At 51.2% G+C, this 11,373-nt stretch overlaps 1 protein-coding gene across 1 annotated transcript; it reads left to right on the forward strand.

Moving 5' to 3' along the window:
• Positions 1 to 394: 394 nt before the first annotated feature.
• On the forward strand, positions 395 to 1,817 carry NXPH3 (neurexophilin 3). The gene is made up of 2 exons (XM_026864611.1): positions 395 to 616; positions 1,000 to 1,817. The coding sequence occupies exons 1-2, from the start codon at positions 395 to 397 to the stop codon at positions 1,729 to 1,731; spliced, it is 954 nt and encodes a 317-aa protein (XP_026720412.1). The 3' UTR covers positions 1,732 to 1,817.
• The last annotated feature ends 9,556 nt before the right edge of the window (positions 1,818 to 11,373 follow it).

Genomic DNA, 11,373 nt, shown 5'->3' on the forward strand with positions numbered 1-11,373 from the left:
GGGTGGGCTCGCAGGCAGGGCTGGGGGTAAAGGTATCTCCTCATCACCCTAAAAATCTGCAGTTTGCCCCCCCGCCCCTGCCCAGCACAGCAGTGCTGGTAGAGCTGCTGGGGGTGGCTCACCCGCCCCCCCGGGCTGGGGCAGAACCTGCCAGGCCGACCTTGACCTCGGTGTCCCCGCTGCCTCCTGAGCCAGGTGAGCCCTCTGCACCCCGGGGGAGCACGGGGGTGGGGGGGTTTGCTCGGCAGCCCAGCACCCCGGGCGATGGGGCTGCAGCATCCTCCTCCCAACCCCAGCACCCTGCCAGCCCGCTGGGTGCCCACAGCCTGTGGCAGCAAGGCAGCCCCCACCACAGCAGCCCCCCAGCTGCCGTATGCACTTAATTTGGGGGTTCATGGCAGAAACCCTGTGCTGGCAAGAGGAGAGTTTGCAGAGGAGCCCGTGCGTGGCTGTGAGAGGCGAAGGGCATCTCCGTGGGCTCTCACCTCTGCGCTTTGCCTGCCCCGCTGCTCCCAGCCCCGTCTCCCCGCCGGCCCACGGCGTGGTTTGGAGGTCGGACGAGGGTTCCGTGGGACATGCCATCACCAAGGCCACGAGGAGGGCACCCCCGTTTCAGGTGTGTGTCCTCCCCCATAGCACCCTCTCCCCAGCAGCCGCAGAGATCCCCCCGGGTGCAAGTGCTCTGCCCTGAGAGGTGCCACTGCCAGGCTGCACCAGCAGCGAGCAAAACGCACCCGTCCCAGCTCCTTGCACCCGTTCCCCGAGCAGCCATGAGAGGAGATGGAGAGCAGGGGAAAATTGCTGCCAGAAGGGAAATAGGAACCACAGAGAGAAGTAAAGAGGAAAGGCAAGAGAAAAGGGACATAAGGAAAGCAAGGATGGGAGAAAGGTTGGCTGGGTCGTGTCTGGAGAAGTGGGGGGGACTCTGGAGAGTGAGACTGGGCAAGGGGGGCAGGCACCCCTCACCCGTCTCTCGCTCTTCACCATCGCTTTGTTCAGGTGGTTTGTGGCCAAGAGGAACCAGGAGAAGGTGCAGAGCGACGTGAACCCAAGACCCGGGAGAGAGCCCAAGTGCAGAAGATGAGAGGGCTGCTCTCCCCAAAGTCCCTGTTAATCCCGACCTTACTGCAGAACATGACCCTCCTGGAGCTGGTGAGCAGCTCACGGGAGTTATGGGATATCCTGGATAACCTGTCTGAGCAGGACCACGCTCCACACCCCAGAGGACAGAGGGACTTGGGGCCAGCCTCAGGCAAGCTTAAAAAGATTTTTGGCTGGGGAGATTTCTATTCCAATATCAAGACAGTGAAGTTGAACCTCTTGATCACCGGAAAGGTGGTTGATCACGGCAACGGCACCGTCAACGTCTTCTTCCGACACAACTCTACTGGGCAAGGGAACATCTCCGTCAGCCTCGTCCCCCCCACCAAGGCAGTGGAGTTTGACCTGGAGCAACAGATCTTCATTGAGGCCAAAGAATCCAAAATCTTCAACTGCCGTGTGGAGTATGAGAAAGTGGATCGTGCCAAGAAGACCACGCTCTGCACTTACGACCCGTCTAAGACCTGCTACCACGAGCACACCCAGAGTCACGTCTCCTGGGTCTGCTCGAAGCCCTTCAAAGTCATCTGCATCTACATCACCTTCTACAGCATAGACTACAGGCTGGTGCAGAAAGTGTGTCCCGACTACAACTATCACAGCGACGTACCCTACTACCCCTCGGGATGATGCGCTCTGCTCACCGTAGGATGCCCCGGTGACAAGCGGGTGCTGGGGGGGCGGGGGGAGGGATGGGGACGGTTTTGTAAGTGGGGGTGGGAGCACAGCGGTCCCTAGACACCAGAAGCAAGGAAGGAAGAGGAGGATTTTCCATTTTCCCCAAAAGCTCCAATGTCAAGAGGAGGAATTTTAGGCTATGGGGTACCAGCATCACTAAACCTGTCCTGGATCTATGGTCTTTAGAGACTGGTATGTGAAGGCAGGGCCTGAATTTAGGATACAGAAAATAGGACATAAAGACACAATCAGGACTGGTGTTTCTCAGTGCAATAATGGATTTGCCTGGATTTAGGCCACATGGTCCTAAAAGGTTGGTGACCAGGCAAAGAGGGCTCCAGAAGCGGACTTACACAGCCTGGAGCCAGGGAAGACCTCAGGGTGGGGGGAGGAAGGCACCTGCTGCCCTCCGTGACTGTAAGATGTCCATGGGCAACCACATCATCTCCCCCGCATCCGAGTTCTGCAGTGGCAGGAGCTGGAGCTCAGTTTTCCCATGTTGGGGTGCAAAGGGCGGCCGGGATGGAAACGGGGGGCCTGGGAGGGCAGGGAGGGACCTTCCCAGGGAGCCCGTCCCACCCCAGCTGACACCGGGCATCATGGCACGGGGGGGTTTCGGGGACTTGAAACTGTGGATCTGCAGGTAGAGAAATCCTGGTGGAATCTGTCAAATCTGCTGACACAATATATGATTCATGTGTTTCCCCTGACACGCTGTGATTCATGTGTTTCCCCTTCATCTCATCCGTGCTTCGTTATCACTGCCGGCTCCCCAGCGCCCGCTGCCACCCTCACCCGGCCACATCCAGCTCCCAGCTGTCCTTCCTGGGTGAAAAGGTACACACCCGCACACATACGTGTGTGAAGTGGAGCTGACTGTAGCATTTATTTTGCTTTAAAGGAAAAAAAAAAACACAACACCACAACACAACAACACTGTCCTTGAGAGAGAGAATAAAGTTTTCACAGTGGCACCGAGGCAGGTCGAGTGTTTTCACTCAGAGCAGTTTCAGTCTCCTCAGGGGAGAAGGAAAACGAACTGGTGGGGCTGTGAACGAGGCCTGGGGACCTGTGTCTGAATTCAGCTCCATGCAGCTGGATCTGAACTCGCCCCTTCTAGTAACGGGGCGTTGGGTCCAGCTTCGGGGTCTGTTGGGACTTGGGCTGTCACCCAGGTGTTCGGTTGCTGTTGCCGGTGCGTGGGCTCATTCTGCAGCACCGATGGGTATCGCCAACCTCCTCCCCTTCCCCATACGTCCAAACTTCAGGCTCCCACTATGTGGACACATTCCCTCCTACAGAGAAGACCAAAAAAAAAAACCCCATCTCTCCCCCCACCCTTCCTTTTGCCCCAAATCTCCCCACATCCACAGCACCAGGCCAGCTCCCAAACTCCCCTTACACCCCAGCAGAGTCGGGAGGCAGGTGTTACCCCCAGAGCAGGTTTTATCCTTCAGCCTTCACAAGTCAAATTCCTTCTCTACAGCTCAGAGAGAGGTTTGCTGGCTGCTGGCAAAGTTTCATTTATATGCGCTTTTACATCTAGACAGAGGCCAGCTCCAAAATACATCGAGCAAAGAAAGCCTTTTAGTGCAATAATCAATGAGAAGACTTTTACTCTGAGAACAGAAAGTTTAAAATGCTTTGAGAGCAGAGCTGCAGAAAATAACAGGAGCAATATTTGGTATTGGGGGGGGGGAAGCCCTACCACGAGCTGTCTTATGAAAGTGTGTTCCCCAAGGGTTCACGCTTGCTTTAAGGAAGGAACACAAAAAGACGGGTTAAACCCATTTCTGCTGGCACAGACAAAACAAACAAAACCACCACACACAGAAGTTGCTCATTTGGAGAAATTTCAGACAATTGCCATTTGAAGAAACAGAGCAGACAGCGGGAGCAGAGAACCAGGCTACAAAGGATGCACCATTGTCAAAAGTGATGTGGCGGCCGCAGTTACTAGGAGACCAGGACGGGCCATTATTCGGTCTTGGGAGAAGAGGATTCCTGCTAGCGGAGTCACAACCCGTGCTCAGAAAAGGAGGATTTCACTGAGCTGAGGGGCAAACAATACAAGAAGAAAAAAATCCCCACACCCTAAATCAGCCTGTCCTTAACCCCCCCGGTCACCCCCTGCCACAATGAGGTGCAAGGCAAGAGCCTTCTCACCAACTCCTTTGGTAAAATTCCCCTCGTTAGAGGCTGAGTCAAGGTGTACTTGAATGCGTTCGCGTATAGTTTATGATTATTTGCTTCGTGGGGTGTTGCTCAAGCCGTGCGGCGCAGCGGAGGTTGGTCGCGGAGCCGTTTCTGCTTCTTGAGCGGAGGAGTTAAATCCCTGCAACTGCTTCTGCTGCAATATTACACAAGGAACCCAAGGATGAATTTCTTTCCCCATTAGTAGTTGGACATAAAATAGATTGGGGAAGGGGGGGGGAGTTAAAATTTATCCAAATGAAGTTCCGTGATTTGCAAACTTCATTACAAATGAAGCAGCGTGTAATGACTGTGGAAAGCAGACTTCAAAAATCCACCGTGACTCCAGGGTTCAGCGAAGTGCCACAGAAGTATTTGCAGGCATTTTTGCAATTAGAGCCTATCTCCATTTATAAAATGCAGCCCCTCATCATCTTTGACAACTCAGTGGATGGCCGATCTCTTTGTCTCCAAAGCAGGAAAAGCCCTGATGGGAACTACTTACCGCTGTCATCCACAACTACACAGTGAACGTTCTCCGTCTCCAGTAATTATCTCTCTCTAGTTTGTTAATACTTTTTTCCTCTTCCCCACAAAATCCTCCTCATTTAAATTTCATGAGTCACCCAGCTGAGCTAACCTGCGCTTCTGCACATTTGGAAACTGGCTTCCCAGAACAGCCTGCTCCACCCTCCCACCAAAGTCAATCAGCAGCCCCCGGCCATTAATTGTACTCGTTAGAGCTGGTGGGGACCAGTTGATCCGGGCTGCCCAGCACTGGGATTAGATGAGTCAGAAGACAATCGGGAGCGGATGGACTTGCTGCAGGAGCACAACCACCCCAACACGTCCCCCCATGCCGGGGCCGTGCCTCCCATCGCTTCCGTCTTCTCCAGTTTCAAGGACCGAAGCGATGAGACGTCTGGTTTAGTGGTGGACTTGGGAGCGACACGTTTGAGGTTGGACTTGATGATCTTAAAGGTCTTTTCCAACCGAAACGATTCCATGATTCCTTACAGCGCTGCTTAATGTTTGAGTAATTTTCCCATTAAGATAATTTTCTCAACTCTGCACAGTTCAAGTGCTCCCTTATTAATTTTGCCCTATGTCGTATAAAAAATAATTGGGACTAATCAACCTCAAACCAACCTAAATCCATCTCTCTGTAGGTTACTGGGACTTTTTTCTCCCTTCGTAATCTTCCAGTCAATCAGACTTTGTCTTTCTACCGTTTCCTATTTACCATATCCAAAAAACCCAGCAGTGCCTTCAGAATCAAAATGAGACTCTCGTGGCCATCTATCACCTTCAAAATGTGCTAAAGCACTGCTCCAGGATTTTGGAAAGGACAAAACTCACAGGAAGGTACAATTTAATGCAAGGGTGGCACAACCGGATCCTTCTCACCGCTACGACAGCTTCAAGGCATCGGTTTTCCTCAACTCAGGGTCAGTCAGTTTTTTTTCCAAACATCAACGTTTTCAGCAGGTTCCAGCCAGACGCCAAGATTTCCCACGAGAAGGAATTTTGCTCACAAAAAGCCTCCGGACGAACTAACGAGGATGAAAAGGTTCTTGTCACAAGAGCTCTACTTGAGGTGAGAACTTCTTTAAAGGCGTCGACACTGTGGGAGTGGCAATCTTTGAGGTTTGCACCAGAATTTGGCTTATTTGGAGGAGTTCCCAGAGTGGTGGCTATCACAGTCACTTGGTTACTCAAGACCTTCCGCTTCCAGAAGAACAAACAATTGGCTTCATCACAGAAAAAAAACCCAAGAGAATGGGGTTTCTAGAGGCTTAGACATCAAAACCCAAATATAAACCTCAATTTGTGTTAGATTTCACAATTTCTACACGTAGCTCTCTTCACGGTCCATCTCAGGTTTTTTTCCTTTACGATATTTTCAGGCTGGTGGTACTGAAATTCCTGCAGCTGGACGAGTGTATCACATGTTGCTTGGGGGGCATTGGAAGCCCAAAGTGTTTATACTTTTGCTGCTCCTGTTTTGTTTTGTTTTGTTTTTTTTAAGTCCCCCCAAGTCTCCAGCACAGCTCCCTGGGTCACCGGCGACATCGCATCTCCCAGAACATCCCCTAACGGGACGAGCCCGGCCTTTTCGTTCCTAAACCAAACTGCTGAGGCTGAGCCTCGCAGAGGGAATCCTGACCTAAGTGCTTTCACAACACAAATAAACATATTTTATGGTTTCATGCCCAAACTATCAAACAGCTAATAGAGCCTTTGCTGAGCTGTAGCTCAGACGGGCTGGGGCTGCTGCCTATGTGCAGCGCTGCATCTTTATAGAGATTATTAGACTTTAATGAGGTCTAGTGAGTCAGCCAAGGCTTTATGCTTGTAATCCCCCATTTCAATAGCCATAGGTAGCTCCTGGATGCATTAGTATTGCCGGTTCTCCTGCTCTTCTGGGTGCATAAAAGCAACTTTGGATTCAGTTTTGTTGTAATAGCATCAGGCCAGCATCACGCTGAACACAGAGCAAAGGCGCTTGGCCGGGGGCGTCTGGGGTCCCGCTCCAGCCCACGACCCCCCCACCTCCCCCCGGGAGCTGATGTGCCCCTCAAGTCCTCTTGAATTCTCTTCACACCGCCCCGTGTCATCTTTCCTTTGTTAAGAGAAGTTTCTCCTCTTCGCAGACCACGTTTCGCCGTGCCAACGTAAACTGTGCTAAGGACAGACGTCTCATTCTTCAAACGTCTCAAGAATCTTAATTCCTGGGCATAAATCCTGATCGTGCTATTGGGTTTTTTCTAATAAACTTAACCAAGTTATTCCAGGCCTTTGTCTAGTCTGCCTTATCTCTCTTTATAAAGATAATATTCATTCGCCTTCTGGGGATGGGGTGAGACTGCACGATCGTCAAGCACTCTGGAAATCCTCCACTGAAAGGGGAGGCAAGCAGAAATGATTATTCATGAAATCCCCAGTGTTATGACTTGCTATTACACGCAGTAGACTAAAAATGCAAGTGGGCTGTGTGCATCATGTATTTGATCTAAGAATTATTACAGTTTTGCCAATTAGACCCAGAACCCAAATACAACCGCTTCCCTCCTCCTCCTCCTCCCGCTCCCCTGCCAGAGCTTAGCACCAGCTGCCGTTTCATAAACACCAACATTTCCCCATCTTCCTGTGCTTTCAACAAACTCCAAAAGCAGCAGGTCTCTGATTGTTTTCCCTCCAATTAATGGCAGAGTGCACTGCTCTCCCAGAAAGACGCTGCAATGTGTAATGTCACATCATGACAACACCAGTGGCTTTTTCCTGCCCGAGGGGGAGCCGTGCCAAGCGGGCGGGTGAGAAAAGCACCCCTTGGCATGCCCCCCCCCCCCAACCCTCACCTACCTGAGAGCATAGAACACGGCTTCAGTTGGAGGGACGGGGCTCGAGGGTTAAGCAACGGGGCTGCTTTGCTGTTGAGGAGGGCATCCAGCCAGCGCTGGAGGAATAGGGCAATCTGCTCCCTTAGGGGAGCTCAGCTCGTACACGCTGTTCTGCAGAATAAGGCCTGAACCTCCTGGTGGGAAGGAAGGATTTACTTTTGCCTGAGAGGTTTCCAGACCTACCAGAGCACCCATCTGTTACCCAAATGTCTCTTTTCCTAAAGGCTTGTGCCCAAAGAGGAGGAGGGAGATGTGATGCAGTAACCCCTTCTCCTCCAGCCCCCCCTGAGGTCACCGCTCACGGCGTGGTTTGTTGTGCTGGAGCGTATCTGTTCCCATTCGGATTGTGGCGAGGGTTTCCTCTCGTGGCTTGTTAGATTGCAAACAAAGAGACAAGAAGAGCTGAGTACAAGAATAGTGATTATTTTTTTTTTTTTAAAATAGAAATTTTCCCATTTAAGTGCTGTACGGATAACTCAGACTTGGGTTGCAGAAAGTTATCCAAGAGTGTTGGGGTGCGAGGGTGGCTGCAGTCACAGCTCTTGGCTCTGTGCGTGTACCAGGAGCAGCGTTGAATTAGCACTTGCTGCCCCAAGAGCCCTTCCCTGTGGCCGCGGGGACAGGCAGAGCTGGTGTCACAGCCCTGAGCTCCTGCAGACAGGAGCCCTCCCTGGGAGCGGAGTCGGGGATTAACCCGCACCAAAGGCTGCAGGAAAAATCAGGGCGAGATGGAGCTGAGCAGATCGTGGAGGAGAACGGTGTCTGTCTGATGCTCACACACACACACACACGGTCCCAAGTGCCTGAACAAAGAGGTTGCGGGGAGGAAGAGATTTTAGGGGAACGTTGATCCAAATCCGCTTGGACATGGTTCACAGTGGAGATGCCTGAGCCACCTCTACGCGTCCGTCCCTGTCCTCTCCCTTCAGGACGAAGGGCACGCTGCTTCAGTGCTCGCACAGCTTTGCAAACCAGCCCCCAAACCTTCTAAAAATAATACAATTTTTAAAAAAACCTAATAAAAGCACCAAAAGCCACGCAGGCACAAAGCAACCCCCCCCCCAGCCCCTACGTAAAGCACCTCCAAAGCCAGCCCTCGCCTCCTGCCAAGCCTTCCGGCGAGCCTCGGCGGCTCCGTTTCCAGCTGAACTAGCATCTGGTTGCTGGCGATGGTCTGAACTGCACTGTCAGTGTCTGCAGGAGATTGCCAAGTCCCCGGGGACCAGGGGCCACATCGCCTCGCACACGCTGGTCCGCGGCGTCAAGCGCGCTGTCAGCGCTCGATAGATCGTTACGGCACCATCCACCCGCGCTCCGGCAGGTGAAGCGGGGAAATAAAGGGAGGGGGAAGTTACAGGGGATGGAAAACGGAAGAATGAGAACAAGAATTCAGACTTTAAAAAAAAAAAAAAAAAGGCTGTCAAGAGACAGCAAGAAGAGGACAGGAATGGAAAACTTGTCCAGCTCTTTCAAATCCCACCAGACCCTAACTCCTCTGCAGAGAATTCCCAACTCAAACTGCTTCAAACCCCACACCTGCTTGCACTAAAAAATATGCTAAATAATTCAGTTTTCACTCGTGTGCTCTCAAGCTGCAGAATCCTCCCGGCTCCTGTAGCTTTGTGCAGTATTTTCGGGAGAAGGTGCAAAGTGGCTGGGATGGAAGGAGGGGAGGTCGGTGCCTCTGCCCACCACCACGCTCTGGGACAGCAGAGCTCCGGTTTCTGGTGCCGCTGCTCTTCGTCGAGCTGCGCAGAGCTCGTGTCAGCGTGGCGGCTGCGACACACGGGGAATAGAGATGTGCCACGTACAGGAGGATAAAGGCAGGGAGAAGGGAGGGCTGGTGTGTTTTCCACCTGCCAGGCTTTTCTGATCTGTGGCAGATGTCTCTCCGCTTTCAAACTGCATGAAGAAGCGTCCGCTTTCATCTAGCCTCCTCATTGGGAAATTTTCCCGTAAGGGGAAAAAAAAAAAAAATTTTCTGCCATCTACTCAAAGCATCGCACCGTCAAGGACGCACGCCCGCATCTTCAGCACGTGTCTGTAGGACTTTACCCCAGAGCAGCAGCTCTCCCGCTTGCCCCACTTGGGCCAATCCTTCTGGAAAATCGACGGCATCACACCTGCCCTGGTCCCCTCTGGCGCGTTGGGAAGACCATGGGGTGATCCCCAACAGCGTATGTTCCTCCTGAAAGCTCCCCACGCACTCAACAATGACGCACTCTACCTCCTACACTACCTCCCAAACCTTCCATTGAGGAAAATTCCTTTACGAGAGAAGAAAAAAAAAAAAAAATTTGTTTTCTTGCTCCAAAACAGATCAGTGGGAAAAGGACAAACACCCATGAGCAAGTCACCACGGGTGGGATGCAGCCGGCTCAGTCACTGCCATCACCCTTCACAGTCACCCACCTCCTCTCCCCGCCTCCGTGTCACGTCTCAATCCGAACGACGCACGTTGGTCACTGCTGACACGGGCCCGTCCCCCAGCTGCAGGGAGGCACCTACATTCCTGCGCACATTAGCGTCCTCACACGGTTTCATTACGCTGAAACTACTGGAGGAATTTAGAAAGACAATTATAAACCAAATGAGAATTTCAGCAGGTTCCGTGGCTGAAACCATCTCCCGGGAAGGGTCCTGCGCAGAGACCAGTGTTGTGGGCACAGCAGCCCAAACTAGAAGGAAATCCTTCGTTTCAGGCACAGGGGCTCTTAAATTCAACGTCTTGTTCGGAAAACTACAATCCCAACAACAAACCCGTTGAAGATACGGCATCTAAAAGGAGATTCCTCAGTGGACTCTATACACGCGTGTGGGAGTGATGGTTAAATAAAGAAGTGAAGACAGCCCATGGCGGAGCAGCCCATGAGCCTACTCTGTCTGCAAATCAGTTCGAGGATACACTGATGCTTTATAAACCTTTTGAAACTGCAGCCCGAAGACACTGATTTTTAACTACTACGTTCTCTCTTCTTGCCTCCAATATTAGACATTCGTTCCACCGAGACGGGGATCAGATGCCGCGATACCCAATATAGAGTCTTTTAGTTACTATCGCTCCCGTCTACCTCCGAGCGCTTAAAAAATGTTTGCACCCAAGCTCAAATTGGCATTTTTTCTCAGCTATCAAGAGGAAGCATAACTATTCTTGCCTTTACTGTCATCCCATGAGGAAGTGCTGCTTACCTTGCAGATTTTATTTTGATCTCCTCAGCCCACTGGATGCTCTGGCACTTTGTCATGGGAAGACAGATATTTGCTTATGCCGTTGGTGGCCAGCTCTGTGTTTGCAGCCTCTGTTATAGCAAACATGATATCTTAATTAAGGGACTTGTTGGCTTGCTGAACTCAGACAGATGGGATCTTAATTCAATTAGTATACTTTAATTACCTATTATAGTAGGACTTTAAAAAAAAAATGGACACAACTGAAAGGTTTTCTGAGCAGCTATCAGTCCCATCGTACATTTATCAACAATAAGCGGCAAATTCTGTTCAGTGGTTCCTTTCTACCACTCCTCTTACCCACCGCTAAAAGCAGACGAATTTTATCTACAGTTTTGGAAATTTTGCATGATCTCTTCCCTTACGTAGTGAAAATAACCAGAAGCAAGCTCTGAAGTGGCAACACACATGAGTTAAGCAGTTGGAAACCAGGGTGCCTGTATGTTAGCCCACGTCCTCCTGACATCTCAAGCTACAGCAAGGAACCTGAAGAAGATCCACTTGTTTTTGTTTTACAGATCACAACCTACCAGTTAATGCTAGTAAAGAGGTCTAAACCCGATTTAAAAATAATCTTGCCTTGGGACATAGGGATGTGACAGATTATTTCTTCTGCTCCCTTTTAAAATTATTCTCTAAGAAAAGCCCTACATAAATAAATTGTAGTTGGGGTCCGTTATAACGAGTCTCACTCTGCGGCTGATCTGAGACAAGGACAAACTTGTGGTTAATAGGTGCTGATGGAAGAAATCCCCCCATCCCCCCCCCCCCC

The sequence above is a fragment of the Athene cunicularia genome, assembly GCF_003259725.1.
Source record: "Athene cunicularia isolate RWA chromosome 27 unlocalized genomic scaffold, athCun1 chr27_part1, whole genome shotgun sequence".
NCBI classification, from domain to species: Eukaryota; Metazoa; Chordata; class Aves; order Strigiformes; family Strigidae; genus Athene; species Athene cunicularia.

Excerpts from the sequence above, each read along its gene's own strand:
- NXPH3 (XM_026864611.1), top strand. The coding sequence starts at position 395 with ATGGCAGAAACCCTGTGCTGGCAAGAGGAGAGTTTGCAGAGGAGCCCG. Across the intron at positions 617-999 it reads GGAGGGCACCCCCGTTTCAG|GTGGTTTGTGGCCAAGAGGA; the intron begins GTGTGTGTCCTC and ends CGCTTTGTTCAG.